Consider the following 21381-nt stretch of genomic DNA (forward strand, 5'->3'; position numbering starts at 1 on the left):
CAAAGACCCCAACGACAGCAAATGAGGCTCAATCTCAGACTGAATACCTAGAGAGTCGAATCAGAAGGCATCATAGTAGCTCTCCAGAGTCAATTATTGAGGCTATCCAGTCTCTTACTAAGGCAGTAAAGAGAACTATGTATAAGACTACCCTTATGAGAAATGAGATCCGAAACCTTCGCGAGGGAAATGAGAAGCTAAGCCGGCGCCGAAGGTCAAAAAGAACTAGGTTACAGAAAGGAGACCCTATAACTGTAGAGGAAGCATCACAAGTAATTGATCAGATAGATGTTGATATGCAGGTAGTGGGCGAGTCATCGAGAAGTGGTGGTCGAGGAAGGTCGGTCGGACCGGGTATTCGGCGATGTGGTGTATGCGGCAAGACCGGGCATAATGCAAGGACCTGTCAGGTAGTTCCGGAGGCATCCGGAGAAGAGTATAGTGAGTGATTTTAATTGATCAGATAGGTTATTGTAGTTTTGTTATGTAAATAATGAAAGGGGTAGGGAAAAGTGCGTCGCTCGCTTATCTGCGTCGCTCGCTTATCAAATACGTTATTATATAACTAGATTAACTTAATAGAATTATTAAAAACCTTATTAGCCTAGGCTATTTATAACTTAAGGGATTAATACTAAGCCTTGTACTTATAATTTAACTTAATTTCCTTAAGAAAAAAAGTAATTTTATTATAATAGATATTACAATTATGTGTCACATCTGCTGAACGTTGACGAGACCCAGACGATAACAGTAACTGGTGAGCACTTCTCGCGCTTCTTTGTGCATTCCGTGACGCTCTCATCCTGTCAACAGAGAAAGGAGTTTGATGCAGCTCAAATGGCAAGTGGACGGCCCCCAAGCTTCCCTCCCTATCCTCCCATCTTCCAGCATTGGCTTGATACCGCTGCCTTGGCTGTGTCCGTTTTTAGTCGTCATCTGAACTATTTCTTCGTATTATCAGCCCTTTGCGCGACAGAAGGTTTGTTCACTTCGGTCTGCCTTCTAACGTTGTGGTCGCGGGCCGGATCTATCATCGCTTGTTGAATCTGTCGAGTGGCTATCAAAGCATACGCTGGTTCCTCTACGATGAGGCGGCTCGGTCGGATAAAAGGCGCTGACTACGAAGGTGCCCTTGACGGCTATTCACCATGTTGAGCGACTGATCCGTTTTGTCAATCCATATCTCTCGAGCATTTACCACGCCCTGCAGCAGGTGCCCTCCGAAGCCAACCATTAGCCGTTGAGTTGAGAGAATGTTCGGCCAGTGGAGAAATTGAGGCGATCATCAACACGTAGAATCTCAATACCGTGGAATGCCGCAAGGTGGTGTTCTTTGGTCACGGCGGCCGGATGCAATTTGTACACGTCCTCTCGCGGCACTACGAGCCCTTTCAATCTGCATTGTTGTTTCCTCACGGAACACCTGTCTGGAGTGTTCCTGATCTCGGCGATGCCTTATTAGGAGAGGCAGGCGCGACGGCCGCGGGAACTGACGCACATATGCGTATACCTGATACTTGTGGACTATCCTATCTCAGCTACAGTGCTGTTCATCGAAGCTTTTGGCGGAGCCCTGATTCTTGACTTTCGGTCGTCTCACGTATAATTACCTATTTGATATGTACTTGAGAATCAAAGAGGTGAAACTCGGCTATTTCAGATGGGCGAGGTCGGTAAAATCGTCCGGTTTTGACCCTGCTACCGATTCACTTGCGTATGACTACCTCTGCAACATATTACCAGCCAACTTTATCGGCTCGGGCGCGTGGACGTCAGATCATGTTGCGGACGCTTTGGCCCTGGCTCGAAACGCGGAGGCCGTGTCTTGGCAAATGCTGACATTCAGATCCCAAAATCTCACCACGTCTGCGAATAGTAAGCAGATGCTTCCCAAAGGGGTATTCTCGGAAAACAATCTTACTTTAATTCTCGCTCTTTTATTTACCGCACGCTTATCGATCTAATCATTGACTTTTGCTTCTAGTCGCGCTTCTCTGATCTTTTATTTTACAAGTACTGAGCGATTTAAGTATCCGCCGGTAAGAACCTTGTTACGATGGAACAGTTTGATCTTGTTGTAGTCGGAGCCGGTAAGCAGCTACCCTTGTGCCCGAGTGAGAACTTTCTGATGATTTGTGTATTTACTAAATGACAACAATCAAGGCTACTACGGTCTCGGCGCCGCGAAGCAATATCACGTCACGCATCCAAACGACTCTTTAGCTGTATTCGACGTCAACGCCTCGGTGGGCGGTGTCTGGTCAAATGAGCGCGTCTACCCTTGCCTGAGATCTAACAACCTGTTGGGAACCTACGAATACCCAGACTTTCCAATGACCACTAAACGATTTGGTGTAGAGCTAGGAAACTATATTCCTGGAGAGGTAATGCATGAGTATCTTGAAACTTACGCACGTGAGTTCGGCATTGATAAGCATCTGAGGTTGAGCACAAAGGTTGTTTCGGCTGAGCACAAAGTCGAAGGTGGATGGCTTCTTGAAACTCAAAGCGCCAAGGACGAGCGAAAGACACCAACGAAAGTCTTTGCCAGGAGGTTGATCATTGCGACGGGAATGCTATCTGAACCGTTTATGCCTCATATCCTTGGCCAGGAGGAATATGACAGGCCACTCTTTCACAGCAAAGACTTTCAGAAATACAGAGACACCATCAGCACTGCTAAGCGTGTCACTGTCTTTGGAGGAACCAAGTCTGGCTGGGACGCCGTCTATGCGTATGCCATTAATGGTGTCAAGGTTGATTGGATAATACGACGTAGGGATTTCCCATTGTCAAAAAACTTGTACTGATCGTGCTGTCTTTTAGCAACCGGACACGGTCCAGTTTGGATGTCACCATCTTTTGTGACGCCTTTCAAAGTGTGGATCGAGAAGCTCGTTAGTAAGTTCTCAAAATGCTTGTATTAATGGCAGATTCCTTGTCTTTATATCTGACTTCTTTTTGAGACATCCGTTGGCTTCACTGGTTCGCTCCATGCATCTGGGGCCAAGACAGCGGCTACCACGGTATCAAATCATTCTGGCACGGCACTGCCATCGGTAGATTAATCACCAATGCTTTCTGGGGTATTCTGGCCCAAGATGTGATCAACATCATGCACTTCGACACGCATCCTGAGCTCAAAAAGCTTAAGCCAACGGCATCCGCCATGCATACCGGCACAGCTTTTGGTATCTTTAATTATGCGACCGACTTTTACGAGCCTATACGCAATGGTACTGTGAAGATCCACGAGAAGGATCTGTCGCATCTTAGTGAGGGCAAAGTCTACCTTGATGACGAGGATGGAACAATTCTTGAATCAGACGCTTTCGTCGCGGTTACTGGTTGGAAGTCATTCTCTCCTCTCAAGTTCCTGCCCGAGGGAATCGATAGAAAGATTGGCCTTCCGCATGTCCTAAATGCCAGCGATGAGGGTTGTCTGCCTGACGAAGATCTTGCTGCTCAGAATGCGCTTGTTGACCGGGCTGATAAAGAGATTCAGGAACGATTCCCAAGTCTCAAGACGCCAATGAAGTTTAACCCAAATTACAAGCGTCTCACCGAAACAAAAGCCTTCAGTATGAATTCTTCTGATGTCTCACCGCGCACACCTCTGATGCTCTACCATTTCATGGTCCCCGGCACCGCCGAGTTTCTGCGCACCAAAGACCTTGCTTTTACGGGATACTCGACCAACTTCAGTAATGGTACCTGTGCGCATATTCAAGGCCTATGGATTAGCGCGTTCTTTGACGGCAAACTGGCGCGAGACCCCAGCTCAGCTGTCGCTTCAGAATCCGAAAGCAAGAGTGGAAGTGGCAAGGCCATGTCGTTAAGTGAAGTTCATTGGCAGACAATTCTGCATAATCGGTTTGGCAAGTGGCGATATCCAAAGGACACGGGATCCAAATCGCCCGATTTTATTTTCGAAGCTGTGCCGTTTATGGATATGATGATGGCGGATTTGGGGTTGTTAGTGCATCGGAAGAAGGGATGGTTCAAGGAGATGACTGAGCCTTATGGACCTGAAGACTATGCAACAATTAACGAAGAGTTTGCTACTAGATTTGTTTAATTAGCAGACAGCACAAAGAATGTACCCGACTTTGATATGGTTAATGGAGGATTCAATACAAGGTTCCTACAGGGTATTAGTGACTAGCCGAGTTTGACAGAATTAGAGTTGGCCATATCACTACAGGAAGTGACCACATGCGAGTCTGTATTGCAATTGTCCTAGAATTTACAAATAAGTAAGACATAAATTCAGGATTATAATCCAAATCGTAATCAATCATTCCAAGTCCCTGTTACTCCCCTTATCATACCTATCCGTTAGCCCCGGATGCCCGGCACCAGCTTATCTGCGAGCAACCATTTACCTTCCTAATCAGGTAGGTCATATTTCCCAACGGTGACATTGAAACTACCAACGATATGCAGACAAGCTATCATTCGCCATCTATCTGTCGCAATAGTCCCAAAGAACTGTTCTAGAACTCCACAGTCGTTCCATCAGCAAGATACGTAGATGATCCTTCAGAAACTGATCTAACTATTCAGGGTTACCTCCCCTCTTACAAAGACATTACCTTGTTGGTAGTCTGGGGTAAAACAGGAGCTGACGGAACCCCTGTGGTTGACATTTGGCCATTTCTGGTTTCGCCAATTAAACAGCCCCCGAAACGCCTTCCTATCTGCACCACTCAACTGTGGCGTTGGTAGGAACAAAAGGCCGCGACAAATGTCCTTGATAAGAAGGTCGATCGTCGCAATTTGTCGTTTTGGTGTGGTATGGGTGGTCAGATTGTAAAATAAGCATCCTCTACCAACACGAGCCATAACTTCCAACAGCCAATACTTTTTCAGAGATTAACAAACGTAACATGAGTCCTAATTATCTGCACGCCGAGAAAAGATCTTGATACGCCAAGAGGCCAAGCCGATCTTCCTTCTTGGCTGTCTTTCAGTCGCCTTCAACAGTCTATGTAACGTATGCGCCATAAACAAGGGTCCCGTGCTGTAATCACACAATGGTTCTAGACCACCCTACCTCGGACGACAAGATAGTATCGAGAAGGTCCCCCGTGCATTAGCGTTAGCAAAGCTTATCTTAAGCTTGATTGTTTTGTGCTTAGCGTAGAGCTGGGCTTGGCACATAAAGTCTGGGAAGGCCAGCAAGCAGTCTCAGAGTTGTATTCCCGAGCTTCTTTTGTATCTATTGACATTTTATACTGTTGAATATAGACTGGGAAATTCACCATGTCTTCAACACCACCCCACAAAGATGAAGTCAAGGACGAAACCACCGTCGCGTCCCCTCACGACGAGGAGCTCGGCTCAAGCAATGGTGAAGGCCAGCTGAAGCGCCATCTGCAGAACAGACACATGCAGATGATTGCTATCGGAGGAGCCATTGGAGCTGGTCTTTTCGTCGGATCTGGAAGTGCCCTTCACAAGGGAGGTCCAGCAGCGCTTGTCATCGGTAACTACTCTGTTTATCGCATCATCAAGACACTATGCTAACAGGTTACAGGATGTAAGATATTCCCATCGATCGATCGCTTCACCACTAACATAGACAGACCTCATTATCGGAATCATGCTTCTCTGCACCAACCTCGCCCTCGCTGAAATGGCTGTTCTTTACCCCGTCAACGGTGCCTTTTACACGTACATTGTTCGCTTCGTCGATCCATCATGGGGTTTCGCCTGTGGTTGGGAATACGCCTTGTCATGGCTCACAGTTCTTCCTTTTGAGTTGATCGCTGCTTCCAAGACTATTGACTTTTGGCGTACCGATATTCACATGGTAAGTACTCAATTACAGATCAAGTAAAGTCGACGTTAAAGATCTGTCTTGGCATCTCTTGGCGCATCTTGGCATATTCAGCCCTAAAATATTTTCCGGAAATAAACTAACAATGACTAGGCTGTTTGGGTTTCTGTATTCCTCGTCGCTCTCACAATCGTTCAAATCTTTGGTGTTCGTGGATACGGAGAGGGTAAGACAATCTCAAATCCTTTATATCGCAATACTGACTCCTGTAGTCGAATTTGTTCTGTCAGCCATCAAGATTGCTGCTTGTTTGGGCTTCATCATCCTCGGCATCATCATCAACTGCGGTGGTGTAGGTGATCAAGGTTACCTCGGTACCAAATACTGGCATGACCCCGGTGCTTTCACCGATTTCAAGGGTTTCTGTGCTGTATTTGTCGTCGCTGGTGAGTATCTCCCGTCTATACATGCCACCCTTACTAACACCCCCAGCCTTTGCCTTCGGTGGTACTGAAATGGTCGGTCTCGCTGCCGCTGAAACAGCTGACCCTCGCAAGTCCGTCCCTACAGCCTCCAAGCAAGTCTTTTGGCGTATTGCTCTCTTTTACGTCATCAACCTGTTCATCGTAGGAACCATTCTTCGTTCAGACGATACCCGACTCCAAGGTGCTTCTGGTGCCAACACCAAGTCGTCACCTTTCGTCCTTGCCATTCAAGATGCAGGTATCAAGGTTCTGCCATCCATCTTCAACGCTGTGATTACAATCTCCGTTTTGTCCGTGGCGAACACATGTACCTTTGGTTCAACACGTACCCTGCAGGCTATGGCTATGAGAGGTCATGCTCCCAAGTTCCTCAACTACATTGATGGCAAGGGACGTCCTATCTACTGTGTCATCATTCAACTTGCCTTTGGTCTGTTGGCCTACATTGGAGAGTCCCCTAATGGCGGTACCATTTTCGATTGGCTGCTTGCCTTGTCAGGTCTCGCATTCCTCTTCGTTTGGGGAACCATCTGTCTCGCACACGCCCGAATGAGATCCGGCATGAAGGCTCAAGGAGTTAACATGAACTTGATCCCGTACAAAACTCCTTTCGGTGTCTGGGGTAGCTATCTCGGCGTTTTCCTCAATGTCATTGCTCTGATTGCCACTTTTTACTCGGCCCTTTATGTAAGTCACATGGTCCAAACCCAAAGCTTGGGTTACATCGTGCTAACTGTGTCTCAGGCTGCTGATGGCTCGCCGCCCAACGCTGAATCCTTCTTCATGTCCTTCTTGGCTGGTCCCATCATTCTTGTCCTGTACCTTGGTTACAAGGTGTACTCTCGGGATTGGAAGTTGTACGTCAAGGCCATTGATATGGATCTTCAGACTGGTATGGTCTTGTTGGATGAGGAGATTCCTGAGGTGCCAAAGACTTGGGCTACCTTGCCTAGACGTATTCTCTCGGCTGTTATCTAGTCGCCTAGGGTGTTTGGATAAGCAGTTTAGGTTTACATTGTAACCTTTTATCGACCTGTCATAGTTGCATATACATATTTGTACATTTATCAGCTGTTTGACTTTTTAAATAATATCGGTTCTTCAAACGACCTCTTACTCTTCCCCAGCTTTCCCCGCAGATCGACGTGAATTTATCCCTTTTCGTAGAGTAATCTTACATCCCCAGATTTTCACTGGAGCGCGTATTTCCACCCTGCAGTCAAATCTTACGTCCGAGTCAACCCATGTCTCGTTTAGCCTGAGTTGCTCAGAAGGTCAGAACCAACCACTTAAACCTCTTTCAGGCTGAATTCAAGATTTAACCACCTGCGGGGGAAAGCCTCCTACTAAGTTTCACTACCAAATTGTCCGTAGTTTGTTTCGCCTGTTATTTAACGGCTCTTCATTTAGCCGAGATTCATTTGCCCGACGTGGTAATACAATGTTACAATACGACGTTTCATGTCTTGGCTGGTTGACATATATAACAAATGCACCGCTCTTTTCTTGCCAAGATGTTTTTGTGTATGATACCTGAACTTGTTTGTCAATATCTTTATTGACTCCTACAAAGACGCCAAGATGGGTGGAGCACCGACTACTGTTGGCACTTATGATGCTGCCCTTCAACGACGACAGGCCCTTATGGGCGCCAGTGGTGCCAGAGCCCTGGTAAAGAACTGGAAGGTTTTCCGAATTGCTGCGTTTGCCTGTATTGGAGGTATTCTTTATGGTTACAACCAGGGAATGTTCTCGGGTATTCTCGTCATGAAATCTTTCGAGAGACGTACGGTTACCATTCTCATAGGAATTTCATCAGCTGACTTGTGCAGATATGGGCGATTATGTCAAGAATCAGACCAAAAAGGGTTGGCTTACATCTATTCTTGAGCTTGGTGCTTGGCTTGGTACTTTGATGTCTGGTGCTATCGCCGAGTTGTGTTCCAGAAAATACGGTATCCTCATCGCCACAAGTGTTTTCATTATTGGTGTGATCATCCAGGTTACTGCTATTGAAGTTGGACACAATGCTATTCTGGCCGGTCGTTTTATCACGTAAGATATTCGAGCTTACCTGATTCATTAGCTAACTTCTACAGGGGTATGGGAGTCGGTAGTTTGTCAACTATCGTTCCTCTGTACAACTCGGAATGCGCTCCTCCGTAAGTCTGTCACCGATGCTCTTGACTTAGACTAATATTCAAAAGTGAGGTTCGTGGTGCTCTTGTAGCTCTTCAGCAACTCGCCATTACCTTTGGTATCATGGTTAGTTTCTGGATCGACTAGTGAGTTTCCCTGCCCACCCTCTGGCCATGCTAACATCAACAGTGGAACTCACTTCATCGGAGGTACCGGCGAGGGTCAATCCGACGCCGCTTGGCTCATTCCTATTTGCCTCCAACTCGGGCCAGCTATCATTCTCTTCGCCGGAATAATGTGGATGCCCTTCTCTCCTCGATGGCTTACACACCATAACAGAGAAGAAGAAGCTCGTCAAGTCTTGGCCAACCTTCGTGACCTTCCTACCGACCATGAACTTATTGAGCTAGAATTCCTTGAAATCAAGGCTCAGTCCCTATTTGAGAAGAGGAGTTTGGCAGAGAAGTTCCCCCATCTTCAGGAACAAACTGCCATGAACACCATTAAGCTTCAATTTGTCGCTATTGCTGCTCTCTTCAAGACAAAGGCCATGTTTAAGCGTGTCATTGTCGCAACAGTTACTATGTTCTTCCAGCAATGGACTGGTATCAATGCTGTATGTCATCGTATTACTCACTGTATGATTCAAAGCTAACAATAAAAGATCCTTTACTACGCCCCACAGATCTTTGGGCAGCTCGGTCTAAGCAGCAACACTACCAGTCTTCTAGCAACTGGAGTCGTCGGTATTGTCATGTTTTTCGCTACTATACCAGCTGTCTTGTGGATCGATCGTCTCGGTCGTAAACCTGTATTGGCTGTCGGTGCCATCGGTATGGGTCTTTGTCATCTCATCATTGCTGTTATCCTCGCCAAGAATATTGACCAATTCGATACTCACCCTGCTGCTGGTTGGGGCGCCATCTGTATGGTTTGGTTATTCGTGGTTCACTTTGGATGTAAGTCGAGATTGTTATTCTGATCGTACATCACTGACTCTTCTAGACTCTTGGGGTCCTTGTGCTTGGATCATCATCGCCGAGATTTGGCCTCTCAGTACTCGACCTTATGGTGTGGCACTTGGTGCTTCAAGTAACTGGATGTAAGTATCTCGAACTCCACAGACCACTGGCATATCTAACGTTTGTAGGAACAACTTTATCGTCGGTCAAGTCACGCCTGATATGTTGGAAGGTATCACATACGGAACCTACATCTTATTCGGCCTCTTGACTATGATTGGTGCCGCATTCATCTGGTTCTTTGTCCCAGAGACTAAGCGTCTATCACTCGAGGAGATGGTATGTACTTCTACTCCTTTAACAACCAACGCTAACTGTTTAGGACATCATCTTTGGATCCGAGGGAGCTGCTCAAGCTGACAACGAGAGAATGGCCGAGATCAACAGAGAGATTGGTCTCGATGATCTCATTTACCGCTCGGGACCAGTTCATTCTCATGAGGATGTCAACGATGTTAAGGAGGGTTGAAGATTATTAGAGATCAATAAGCTCCGAGGATGTTAATTATACTGCCAATGCTTCATCATAGTCACAGGCTGTTCCAGACTACTATTCATAGGAAATATTGAAGCAGTATGTTTCCTTTCAAGACCAGCTTAGTATTGAGAGCCAATATTAGCCTGAGTTCTTTCCATCCTTCGTTGCTATCCTGAGTGGTTACTGCTTTAACCTGAGCCAATCCTGGGCTGTGGGTGAGTTTGTATAAGAAGTAGGGTTCTTATTTCCAACCGCAGCTTTTGAATGTGTGGGAGCACAAGGTATTTAATTGAATAAATCTAAATAATACGTGAATTACAGTCATCTATTTAGATAAAGCTTAGAGAGGAATAATACGGATTATCAAGACAGAAGAGATGTTAGAAGAGGCCAGAATTAATTAATTTAATCAATTAACAAGATCAGTTCATGTGCAGTGAATTACATGCATCTTCGCAGCCGAGTTACCCTATACCTAATACCAAGGCTATCGTCATCCCGCTGTGCGCAGATGCCAGCCCCACGTAGATCTAGCAACCATTCCCGTTCAAGGCAAAGAAACAATATGTGGAGCTATAGCATTCCATTTCATCGTTTACAGACCAATAGCCTTCTCTCTCAATGGGCCTTAATTTATATCAAGGATCCCAGGAATGTATCTTAATTTATATCAAGGATCCCAGGAATGTATCTTAATTGATCAAGGACATAATGTAAAACAATCTGAAGAAGACTGTGAGTAAGACAAACCCGATTAAAACATTTAGCCACGAAGGTTAACCAACCTAATTTCTTAATAATCCTTCTTAGTTACATCACATTCCTATTCATGGTGGCAACATTGTTAAGGGAGGTTCTCGATCTATTGTTTGTCTCAAGCTGAAACTCGAAGGAGGCAGGCTACGGTAGAAACAATTTCTGCTCTCCCTCTTGTGAGACAGGCCCCAATAGAGTCGGCAGACCTTTCTGCAAGATACAAGTTTTCACCCTTCCTCGATTTCGTAAAGAACACGGCTCGGAATTATTAGAAATTTACTATTAAGGCTTTCACTACATCCCCGGAGATCAGTCACCTTTTATTGGTAACGGAGCATCACCATGCTTTTTTCTAACAACCGCGACGATAAATACTACATACATCCTGCTGTAACCTTCGATTTAACCACTTCCCGTCGTCCTGCCCCGATGGCCCGCCCCGAGGGCGCTACTGAAGCGCCGTCTGCATCCATCCCTAGTCACGCACAAGGCTCTTCCATGGCAGGCCATGCCCTTACAAGCTGGTCGGACGACGTATTACCGCGACCCATTCCTGTCCATACATCAACGCAGATCCAGGGTCTTCCACTTGTCTTCGCTTTGGAAGTCTCTAGTACCTGTGAGAGGGTCTTCCAGGAACAAAAGAACACAGTATCATATATGGCCTCGAAGCTTGAACCCAAGGAACTTGCACACCAGTCTTACATCTTACCTTGGGATCGTCAAGCTCATGACCCAGTACCCGTACATCTGATTGAGAACCTTCAACATAGCGTTGGATCGAATCCATCCACCATTTTCGAACATTGTCTTAGTCGAAGATACCTTGAACAGGCCAAAATCTGGTTCCTCATGACGGATGGTGTAATTGAAGAGGAGCGTGCTAACACCTTTACGAATAACATCACGGGAGCGGGATTGCATGGTACACCATCCGTCATCATCGTCTTTGGAAACAGGTCTCGTCCTCCTTCTCGAAACAAATTCTCAATTGGCATGTCTCTCAGTGCACCATCGCCGCACTGTGCTGTTCTTTTTCACGACATATGGAGTGGTGAGCTGTTCGTCGTTCAAGCCAAAGGATGCTTCGCCAGTGTGCTTCCTAAAGGTTCCTACTTCAAGTGGTTTAGTGGAACCAGATGGGCAGACTTTCCACAGATCTCCTACGATAAGCTGCTGAATGTCCGAGTTCCCGAGCCAGTTCGACTCTCCAAAGATGAAGTGTCCCTGCCTTACGCCAAGGTATTCGATATGAAGTTCATCTACAACGACTCCATGAGCGACCAGGATAAACTTCAACTGGTGTCAAACAGCTCAGCCCTGGATTCGATAATGGTCGTTGCCAAAACGAGAGGAGAAGGATTCCTGGTGAAGCTGTGGATTGAGAGCCTTCGCAGAACGACAAGAAAATGCCTGACCATAGAGAGAGATGATGTCGACTCCCGAGGGAAGATTGTCATGACATTTCTACTGATGGCAGCTGAGCAAGAGCTGAAAATACAAGATACTCGCCACAAAGACATTTGGTCTTGTTTGAAATCTGTCTCGTCTCCTCGTTGGTCCAGATGTATGCAAATGCATGTACCAAACCTCGTAGACTTTAATCGCTCGAGAGTCCGACTTCAGAACAGCAAAAATTGGGCCAACTTCGAAGCCAAGGTGGAGATGGAACGAGCGGCATTCAGACGTCTCACCAAAGGTCTACAAGAGGTCCAGTCAACGATGGGGATACTTGGTAACCCTTTGCCAAATGGTCCAAGCCTCGTCCCGGCTGACACCTTTTGGTACTCCGCTAGTGGAATAAGGACTGGGATAGGGAATAAGAAGCTTTCGGCATCTGTTCAACCAGACAAGTTCGACATCAACAAGGAAACATTTCTCTCTGGCTTCAAGGGCACCCGAAAGCTTGAAAAAGCTGCACGGTCAAGGGCATACGCCACCTGTCCGGTATGCCGAGAACCCAATTCGATCCAAACATTGCTACTACGAACAAGTCCAGAGGACAACAAAACTCCACACCTTCCGTTGCCGAACGAAAGGCTCGAACTGAAATATCCCTTGGCGTTGGGAGATTACCCAGAGCTTGATATCATTCTTCCAATTACATGCTGCGATGGATGCGCATTCCTCTTCTCGAAGGTTGACAGGCGACTCAATCCTCTTCCAATTAGCGATCAGATCGCTGCGGCACTTCCACTTGTATCGCTCCAGGACAAACATAATCGAAGGCTGTGGAGGCAGAAACTCGCAGAGGTATACAGATGCCGCTTCCACGATAGAAATGTTCTGTCTGTCTTCCTTGCCACCATCTGCACCAGAATTGAGAATGTCCCCAGCTTGGCACATTCAAAGTGTCTCAAATGGTGCAGAGACGAACTCTCCCAGCTTCCAGGGATCCAAATACCCAAAAGCGCCAGTCCAAAACTCGTCACTAGTCTTCCATCAACAGTCGATAATGTGGTTCCGCCGCAACAGGTGGCCTTCTTTGCATGCCTAGGAAACAAATTCTATCTCAAGGCAGTTTTGTCGCAGCCGGTTGAGGGGTTCGTCGTTCTCGTTCAGCTAGCGGTATCGATGAATGTTGTTAAACCAGAGTCTATTCGGAACTTGGTTTGGAAACGGCTTTTATGTCATTTCATAGAACAGGATTTGCGCTTGCGAACTAATTTTGGGGTTGAATACGCCCATGTGTTGTTGCGGGAGATTACACAAGAATCTCGGTCTTCTAGCCAAGGGTGTCATGGCAAATTCGCTGTAGCTCTTTCAAAGCCACGAACATCTGTCTCACTGACTTCACTTGTCAATACCTACCTTGTCCTGCCAGGATCGACCGCCATATCGCACTTCTTTCGTATAGCCTGCTTCGGGGAAGTATATAGTATGACCGAGTACAACGCAGCACTAGCAATGTTCTTACATATGCTGGCCAGCATTAGATATCAGGGCCAGGAGGCAACAGATGTTTTGGAAGAGATGCAGGGCGTGGCAAATAAACTTCGCCACGTTGGAGAGGACATGAGAAGTGTTTTTGAGGATCCAACGTCTGTTAACGAGCCTGGAGCCGCTTATGTCATTGTCCATTTAGAGTCTTGGCTAAAGTACATTGTGTCAAGAAACTAACCTATTTTTGGGCCTGTCATTTACAGAGGTGTTTGTTTGATTATCATTACCTATTTAATACCACATATAATCACTTACTTATTTTCAGCCGAGCCATTCTGTCCTCGTTGTCTGTTTACTGCCTGGAGCATTGAAAGTAATTTGCAGGCATGGTTGTTGGTTAGGCTAAGTTCTCTGCGGCAGGGCTTAGCGCCAAATGCACCCTGAACAGCCCACTATAATGGTGACTAGGCAGCTGGGCAGTCAGCGATAACCCCTGTAGCAGCTTATTACCACTGACAGCTAGCTAGTGAAACAACCGCTGTCAGATGAGAATACGGTGTCATCAGCCAACACGTCATCAGCGACATTATAAATCCTTCAAAAATCCACAATCTCACTCCTCCAACAAGATCAAATCTGATGAGAAATGTCACACCTCGCAGCCAGATCATATTCCACTATTTTTCTACCCCTCGTGTTGGCCTCTCTTTTCGCATTCGGGAGCGCATGGCCCGAGGCGGCACCACCATGGACAGATAAAGATCCTTGCCCTTCGATTATTCGCGCAAGAGTACCATCCCAAAGGCCATTCGGTACATGGAAAGCTGTACACGATGCTATGAAATCATGCAGCAATATAACTGAGCTCGATCTGAGAATGATAGGGGCAAGTTGCACAGAGTTTCCAGATGGTTATAATCTACCTTTCAGGTCGGACGGGAGCGATCGATATCTCTCAGCGCCAGAAATACTATCCATATATAACTACGAATTTCATACAACTGAGTGGGAAGACATACGGTCAGGAATACCCCATTGGGCCAATGACGATGGCTCATGGCCTGTGTCAAATTCCACAAACTCTGTTATGAGGTGGGCAACAGACATGTTTTATCACAGCCGATGGAAGTGGGATCAGCTGTCCAGCGAATATAAACATGCCGTTGGTTTGGCACATTATCCTCCATGGCAAGGTCTCAGAATGGCACGACGATGGTATGATCAACGACATACAACGATTGAGAGGTTATCAATGGAAAACATGCAGCTCTGGCTGGAAGCTATGGACTTCTCTAAAGTGCACACTTTATCAATCGAGTATGGAGGTATTAAGCCGGAAGGAAACGGTTTACTCGTTGACCTTCCCCCAGCATTGACAAGTCTCGAAAATCTCTCTATCCAGGGCCGGTGGTTAAATTGGCGAACATATCTTGCCGAGTGGGAAGCTGCTCCTGAACCATTACCCAAGAACAAATGGTCTTCTTCGCCGCCCCCTCCAGCACGCAATTTCATCTTGGCACTACCTCAAACATTGAAGAAGTTCACCTGGAAAGAAAGTGAAACAGTCCAAGAGGATATATTTGACTCTGTTTTGAAGCATCATGGAGCCTCGCTACAACATCTAGAGTGGACAAACCATGAGAGAGGATTCAAACCCAGACCAATATTGTCTGAGGATCAGCTCCGCAGTCTGGGAAAATGGGCACCTGGTTTGACCAGTGCCACCATTGATCTTGAACGAAGAAATGGGACCTTGCCGCAAGATGAGTTGAACATTCTTGCTGAGACTTTACCCAAATTGACAAGGCTGGTTGTTAACTTAAACTTGCTGGAGGAAGGGCTACTAATGAACAATACTGGCTATGGAGATAAGATGAAACATGCATCAGATTCAGTTTTAGACGTAGAAGAAGGTCTTGGCTTATTTCAAGGTCTAAGAAAGGCCAAGGTTGGCGAAAGGTTGGTTAATGTCGAGTTCCGTCAGGGTGAATGGACTGATGATTGGCCTTTTGGAGAAGGTCTTTGGGAGGATAGATATTGGGTCAGGTGTTGGTTGGCTGAAAAGGATGGGGGACTAGAGGCGAGGTGTAAATCGGGACGTGAGAACGCCTTTGACGCTGACTTCTGATTAAATATAGAATGTGTGCCTGAGGCAAGCCTGAGCTCCTACCTATAAAGTGGCGATGATATATCATTGATGTTTGTTCAGCATGCCAAGCAAGGCCAAGTCTTTTGCATTAAGACAAAGGAGAGGGAGGCCATATTGATTTGTTCGCCTACAGGCCTTGCTAGTTTCCTCAATACACACTACAGCACACCCACTTCCATCATTACTACCTCGACCAATTTTATGGAAGTGTATGGTGATACTGTTGGTTCCTGCTATCATATCTGGTCTTCATCGCTCCCTTTATTATACTAGGTTGGCCTTCGACGCGTCTCGTTGAGCTCTTTCATCAATTCTTATTCACGTTGATCCCCTCATCTGTAACATCCAACTTCACACTTTGCCATGCGCTCAGCGCGGCCCCATCAACAGCTTCCTCAAGAGACTTACTGTTGTTTCTGGTAATTTCTTTATAACTTAACTGTGATCTTGATCTTGATTTGTGACAGCTCGGGGCCATTGCAAAATGCGCTTGATAACTGGGACTGCAACTCCATCGCGGATCCAACAATCGACGAGTCGGTTCCCGCAGAGGTTACCATTTCGGAACGAGATGGTGCTGTTTGGGAACAATGCGTCTGTATAACACCTGAGGCTCCTGAGACGTTTGTGTCTCCTCCTTGGTAACGTTACCCGTGTTCACATGTAAGCCGTATGCTAATATACGCCGCCGTCCGCGATGTCGATGACTTTCGTAATGCTTATGTCGATGGGTGGGATGAAGAATTAATCGCTGGAGAGGATAATCTCTTAATCCATCCAGTTTGTCTGGCATTCATATGTCGGCATAACGACATAACCGCAAAACAACTATGGGGGGCCATTTTCGACCACGACAATGCCAAATGGTCACGTACGGGCCAAATAGACGGTGTCTGTTACTACGAGATTGAAAAGAGATGTCAAACCCTCTTCAATTATGATGCATATGCAGAAACATCGCACGATTTAGGATGGTTACTAACGAGGCCGACGTGTCTGCCTGCACCAAAAGAGCTCCAGCTTGTGGTCACCATGGGCCCGGCTTTGGGATCTGGGCATAAGGTATTTGATATCCCCGAGTTATTCGGTTATATCCTTCAATATGTTATCGATGTGCCGCTCGCCGATATCGAATCTGAGCTCAAAGCTAACCTACCCGAAATCCACCAGCCCAAAGCCAGCCGTAGGATATTCGAAGCTCCATCGGCTATTACCGCAGCCAAAATCCTGCTTTCCCTAGTCCAAGTCAATCGATCATTCTATCACGCGATAGTGAGCATCCGACAAGATCTCTTTTTGCAAGCAATGCAGAACTTTGGATGGATGCTTCCCTTCACACCAGCCGATTGGATTGATAGCGAGTGGCCGGATACGGTTCTAAGAGGCAAAGCTGTTCCGATGGGTCCCACCATTGACTGGCGTGCTTATATGCTGGATTGCCTCTGCAAGAGGACTCCGGGCATTCGTAACCGATGGAGGTTACATAAGGTGGCAGTACAGTTTGCTCACTATCGGGAAGCAGGAAGCTTAGCGTTCAAACCTGATTTGAAAAGGGCGGAAGCAAAAGGTTGGGAGGTTGGTGTACGCTGGTGGTAATGAAGGAAGGGAAGCTAAGACCTCAAGTCACATCCTAATGTACGATACTTAACTAGCCAGTTCTAATACGACGCTCACGGTGCTTTCATTCTTGTAATGAATACTTGGTACAGCCTGTATAAAATTGTATTCAGTATACTAGCATTTCGAGTTATCTAACTTCCAATCTTTGCTCACTCGTATGTAGAAACTCCATGTCCTCTACTTATACTCCTGAGCCTTCTTTCGCTTTTCCTCACAATCCTTGCACTCCTCAATGAAGCTAATGGCTTCAATCGTGTCAATGTTACCACAGTCTCCGAGGACTCCATCATCCTTCAGAGCCTTGTCGCAGGGTCGTTCGATATGTGTGACTGGTCCAATTGTCTTCTCGCAAACCCGGCACTGCTTCTTGTCCTCGACCTTGACGCACATTTTGATGGCTGTTTGATAGATAGTAGTTTATAATTTGTGGTTATTTAGTGGAATGTTTTGATCGTTGTATGCTTTAGTTAATGTATGTGTTTGATGTATGAGTTTGGGTTTGAGTTTGGAGTAGATTAATGGTTAATTTATAGTCGATTTCAACAGACAGTTATTCAGCTCCTAGACTTCATGAAGCATTGAATGTTTGAAGATATTTGAGTGATACAGTTTGTTAGTTGTTGGTGTTCAAGTATATAAACTTCAAATTGCCACGAGGATGATAATCCTATTTGCTTTCAACAGTGGGTGAATCAGATACCACGGGGTACATGTTGCCGTGACAGACGCCCCTGCACTTCACAGACATTAGATGACATCCCCTAGATGAGACAGCGAGGTCGTAACGCTGCTGTTCACAGCGCATTTCCACATTGCTCAGCATTATGATACATCTTGAGAGCTAAAGTAGGGTGTATTTGCCTTACTGGTTTCTAACTTGGTTGGCGACCTGGAGTACGATCTCACCTGCGACATTGCTAGCCTTGGAATTATGAATCTAACAATCTATATGGTCAGATTTCCACTGGCTAAAGATCGGCTAATTCAATGGGTACCTGAACTCCATGTGATGATATTGATTAATCACGCAAACCAGCGGAGACGCAGAAAGATCAACAGCTTCTTCAACCCCTTTGAGATTTATAGTGCGACTCTTAACAAAAGTCAGGGGCATCACTTCTGTCTTGCGTATTTAGTTCCACCTCATGATAAAATATAAGAGTCTTTCCAAGAGATGTTGCAATTATGAAGCGAATTTGTTTTGTTGGGATACAATATCCGTCTACCCTACTGTGCTTGGCATGTACGTTTTAATGGGTCTGATGCTCTTACTTGCCATTATGTACTCGTATAATGACTATGCTGGATACAAGAATATCTACCGAGGCTAACTGCCTGTCATGCCAATTACCTAGCTACTTTCCCCCCACGGTCTCCATTCAAGCTTGACAGAATCCTCCACTGCGATACGAACAATGCCACCAAGCAATGGCAAATCCTACAGACGGGCTCATGTAGCCTGTATGGCATGTAAAGCTCGCAAAGTCAGGTGTACCGTGACTTTGTCTGGACCACCTTGCGCTAATTGCATCGTTGACAACGTCCCTTGCGAAATCCAGACCCGTAAGCGGCGACGGTAAGTCCACATCTTCCCGAGGGTTCTAAATTGCTAACGAGGATAGAAACGGGGATATTCTGTCCCGCTCATCTGATGTGGGAACACCAGACAGCCCATTACCATTAGAACAGAGCCCCTCGTCGCCCACACCCCTCGTTTCACATAGCGGGAACCTTAGCCAGGTCAACCACGCTGCAGCAGGAGACCACGAGCCTCGTCAGTGGGCCTCGCTATCTGACAGTGACAGACACACTCCTCTAGGACAACCCCAATCGGCTCAGAATTCTTCCTCTGCTGCAGTTTCCCGAGAAGTCATTTTCGTTGGCAACAGCACAAATGATCACGAAAATGATGTAGTTCCAGACACAGATCTTGATGAATGTAGACAGACCGAAATCGTTAGTTCAAGGGCTTCAACACCTGTTGCTAATGCCACATCAGCATGGGCTGAAACACTTGAACAGCGTGAAAGTAGCGACAGTCGGGTGCCGTTTTACCCAGGTACGCAACCTATCCATAAGTCACTACAACCATCAAGTCTAACAGGAAACAGGTGATAAAAGAGGTCCGGCCTTCGTTATAGACATCTGCAGACCCCAGAGACAAATTAACAGCAATCATACTTTTGTTACATTGCCTCCATTAGACTATCTTCTACCGGAAGAAGTAGAATACCTTCGTTTCAAAGGTTGCTTTTCTTTACCACCTCAATCGCTAAGAGAAGCTCTTCTTCGAGCCTATTTCCATCATTCGCATCCTTTTGAACCAGTCTTGGATTCTCAAGACTTTTTCAACAATTACAGTAAAGGCAATGTCAGCTTGTTGCTCCTATGGAACATATTTATGTGCGCCGCAAGCGTAGGTCTTTGCATCATAGTGATGTGTACACATGGTAACAGGCATAGTTTGTTGACAACGATCTATTTTCGGCAAACTTTTACGACTCCCAACTAGCTTTCAAGCGAACCGCTTTCCAACGAGCAAAGGTGCACAAAAGATCAATATGCCTCTTAGTTTCGCTGCGACAGACTTCTCTAACAGACTGCACAGGCTTTGTACGACGCGGATTATGAGAAGAACAAAATTACACTCATTCAATCCGTGTTTCTTATGGGACACTTCTACGCTAATGCTGAAGATCGCATGGGTCCTTGGCACTGGAATGGAATCGCCATTAGCCTGTCTCATACCATCGGCCTCCATATGTTAACATCCCCAGCGCGAGACGGCATTCCACCTTTGTGGCGCCGTGTATGGTGGTGCATCTACTACCGTGAGGTTTGGCTATCGATGGGTCAAGGTCGGCCAATGCGAATATCGCTTGATCATTGCTCCACTCCCATGCTTGGATCATATGATACAAGTCCTGGCTCTTCCCCGGAGTTCGAACACTACTTACCTGAACAGCTTGGCACATTGCTAGGGATGTGGTTGAAACTAATTGGCGTAACGAGGGTCATGGGAGAGATATTGTCAAACAACTATGCCATAAGGGGAACAAGACCCTCTAGAGCCGTCATTGAGAGATATGAGAACGAGATTCATGCTAATTGGTATCCAGATGGAAACAGAGACCAGAGTCCAGTTTTGTTATCCCATTTGTATCAATTACGGCTCCAGACTCAGTAAGATTCTAATCATCACAACAAGTCACAGACTAACAAGTCGAAGAGCGGCCATCATAGCTCTTTACCGTCCATTTCTCCATGAGTCACCCGATGGAGTTCCAGTAGAGGAACATGATGCTTGGAAGACGCTTGTGAACAACAAGCTTCGGACGGCAGCTTCTCACGCGACCCATGCCGTCAATTGTATGATGGCGGAGGGTCTAATCAAGTTTTCTCAAAGCATCAGGTACGTACTTCCACGTTCTTAGAGAGTATCCCACTGACGGTCTATCAGTGTCCTTGCCATTATTCCTCCAGTCCAAGTACATCTGCTTGAAATGGCAACGTCAAAGTCATCATCATCTACCCAACTGGCAAAGCACAACTTGGCACTATGCCTATTAGCTCTAGATGAGATGCGAAAGACTTATGTCTCTGCTGACGCAGCATACAAGCTATTCGATCGCGCCAGAGCCATGATCGAGAAAACACGGCAAGAAGCTGAGGTTGGTCTACGAGATTCGACTATTTCGCCGGAAAGACAAGGAATTGAGACTGCACAATGGCTTGATGATTCCGCGGGCTATGATTTGACATCGGCAGGGGTCTTATCATCTCTGTGGGCGCCGTTCGCCAATATCATTCCCGATGATTTCTCAGGATATTCCTCCTAGATACATGACAGTAGAATCCAGGATGAAGATAGACGCATATAATAAAAATTTATCTATCCCAGTCCAATGAGGTAACACTTCCAGCTCAATACTCTAAGCCTCGGTGGTCTGAGACCAAGCAAACCTTTCGGCGATACCGGCCCCGGGACTTGCGCCAAATTCAGGACCGTCGCCCGAAATCCTTATCTGGTCCTGGTCTGCTGTGACGACATGGCAATTTATACT

At 46.3% G+C, this 21381-nt stretch overlaps 7 protein-coding genes across 7 annotated transcripts; all 7 read left to right on the forward strand.

Annotated features, from left to right (window-relative positions):
- The first annotated feature begins 1933 nt into the window (after positions 1–1933).
- EDB82DRAFT_510527 (uncharacterized protein) lies at positions 1934–4254 on the forward strand. The gene is made up of 4 exons (XM_025729365.2): positions 1934–2093; positions 2167–2778; positions 2830–2904; positions 2970–4254. Exons 1-4 carry the CDS (start codon positions 2060–2062, stop codon positions 4079–4081), a joined length of 1833 nt encoding a protein of 610 aa, XP_025583640.2. The 5' UTR covers positions 1934–2059; the 3' UTR covers positions 4082–4254.
- A 1014-nt stretch (positions 4255–5268) lies between these two features.
- EDB82DRAFT_560232 (amino acid permease/ SLC12A domain-containing protein) lies at positions 5269–7340 on the forward strand (the record flags this gene model as incomplete). Its single annotated transcript, XM_025729364.2, has 7 exons — positions 5269–5491; positions 5543–5545; positions 5592–5818; positions 5939–6011; positions 6058–6231; positions 6278–6957; positions 7015–7340. 7 exons carry the CDS (start codon positions 5269–5271, stop codon positions 7246–7248), a joined length of 1614 nt encoding a protein of 537 aa, XP_025583639.1. The 3' UTR covers positions 7249–7340.
- Positions 7341–7603: 263 nt separating this feature from the next.
- On the forward strand, positions 7604–10301 carry EDB82DRAFT_281347 (general substrate transporter). The gene is made up of 9 exons (XM_025729363.2): positions 7604–8056; positions 8103–8325; positions 8370–8432; positions 8478–8555; positions 8599–9025; positions 9074–9368; positions 9415–9511; positions 9560–9710; positions 9754–10301. The coding sequence occupies exons 1-9, from the start codon at positions 7852–7854 to the stop codon at positions 9898–9900; spliced, it is 1686 nt and encodes a 561-aa protein (XP_025583638.1). The 5' UTR covers positions 7604–7851; the 3' UTR covers positions 9901–10301.
- Positions 10302–11163: 862 nt separating this feature from the next.
- EDB82DRAFT_466285 (uncharacterized protein) lies at positions 11164–13785 on the forward strand (the record flags this gene model as incomplete). Its single annotated transcript, XM_025729362.2, has 1 exon — positions 11164–13785. One exon carries the CDS (start codon positions 11164–11166, stop codon positions 13783–13785), a length of 2622 nt encoding a protein of 873 aa, XP_025583637.2.
- Positions 13786–14172: 387 nt separating this feature from the next.
- EDB82DRAFT_510537 (uncharacterized protein) lies at positions 14173–15924 on the forward strand. The gene has a single exon (XM_025729361.2). The coding sequence runs from the start codon at positions 14195–14197 to the stop codon at positions 15674–15676; it is 1482 nt and encodes a 493-aa protein (XP_025583636.2). The 5' UTR covers positions 14173–14194; the 3' UTR covers positions 15677–15924.
- A 295-nt stretch (positions 15925–16219) lies between these two features.
- Positions 16220–17293, forward strand: EDB82DRAFT_466292 (uncharacterized protein; the record flags this gene model as incomplete). The annotated part of the gene is made up of 2 exons (XM_065607901.1): positions 16220–16338; positions 16366–17293. Exon 2 carries the CDS (start codon positions 16370–16372, stop codon positions 17291–17293), a length of 924 nt encoding a protein of 307 aa, XP_065464317.1. The 5' UTR covers positions 16220–16338; positions 16366–16369.
- A 1413-nt stretch (positions 17294–18706) lies between these two features.
- Positions 18707–21359, forward strand: EDB82DRAFT_510540 (fungal-specific transcription factor domain-containing protein). Its single transcript, XM_065608853.1, has 7 exons — positions 18707–18893; positions 18940–19376; positions 19429–19733; positions 19781–19861; positions 19926–20500; positions 20547–20729; positions 20778–21359. Exons 1-7 carry the CDS (start codon positions 18733–18735, stop codon positions 21154–21156), a joined length of 2121 nt encoding a protein of 706 aa, XP_065464318.1. The 5' UTR covers positions 18707–18732; the 3' UTR covers positions 21157–21359.
- The last annotated feature ends 22 nt before the right edge of the window (positions 21360–21381 follow it).

Source organism: Fusarium venenatum (genome assembly GCF_020744135.1).
Source record: "Fusarium venenatum strain MPI-CAGE-CH-0201 chromosome Unknown EDB82scaffold_3, whole genome shotgun sequence".
NCBI lineage: Eukaryota > Fungi > Ascomycota > Sordariomycetes > Hypocreales > Nectriaceae > Fusarium > Fusarium venenatum.

What these genes read in the sequence shown, in the direction of transcription:
- EDB82DRAFT_510527 (XM_025729365.2), top strand. Translation starts at nt 2,060, where the DNA reads ATGGAACAGTTTGATCTTGTTGTAGTCGGAGCCG. An exon ending in TCTTGTTGTAGTCGGAGCCG is followed by an intron (nt 2,094 to 2,166) that starts GTAAGCAGCTAC and finishes ACAACAATCAAG; the next exon opens with GCTACTACGGTCTCGGCGCC. An exon ending in GTGGATCGAGAAGCTCGTTA is followed by an intron (nt 2,905 to 2,969) that starts GTAAGTTCTCAA and finishes CTTCTTTTTGAG; the next exon opens with ACATCCGTTGGCTTCACTGG.
- EDB82DRAFT_281347 (XM_025729363.2), top strand. Translation starts at nt 7,852, where the DNA reads ATGGGTGGAGCACCGACTACTGTTGGCACTTATGATGCTGCCCTTCAA. An exon ending in ATTCGTGGTTCACTTTGGAT is followed by an intron (nt 9,369 to 9,414) that starts GTAAGTCGAGAT and finishes TGACTCTTCTAG; the next exon opens with ACTCTTGGGGTCCTTGTGCT. An exon ending in GGTGCTTCAAGTAACTGGAT is followed by an intron (nt 9,512 to 9,559) that starts GTAAGTATCTCG and finishes TAACGTTTGTAG; the next exon opens with GAACAACTTTATCGTCGGTC.
- EDB82DRAFT_510537 (XM_025729361.2), top strand. Translation starts at nt 14,195, where the DNA reads ATGTCACACCTCGCAGCCAGATCATATTCCACTATTTTTCTACCCCTC.
- EDB82DRAFT_510540 (XM_065608853.1), top strand. Translation starts at nt 18,733, where the DNA reads ATGCCACCAAGCAATGGCAAATCCTACAGACGGGCTCATGTAGCCTGT. An exon ending in TCGGGTGCCGTTTTACCCAG is followed by an intron (nt 19,377 to 19,428) that starts GTACGCAACCTA and finishes AACAGGAAACAG; the next exon opens with GTGATAAAAGAGGTCCGGCC. An exon ending in CCGCTTTCCAACGAGCAAAG is followed by an intron (nt 19,862 to 19,925) that starts GTGCACAAAAGA and finishes CAGACTGCACAG; the next exon opens with GCTTTGTACGACGCGGATTA.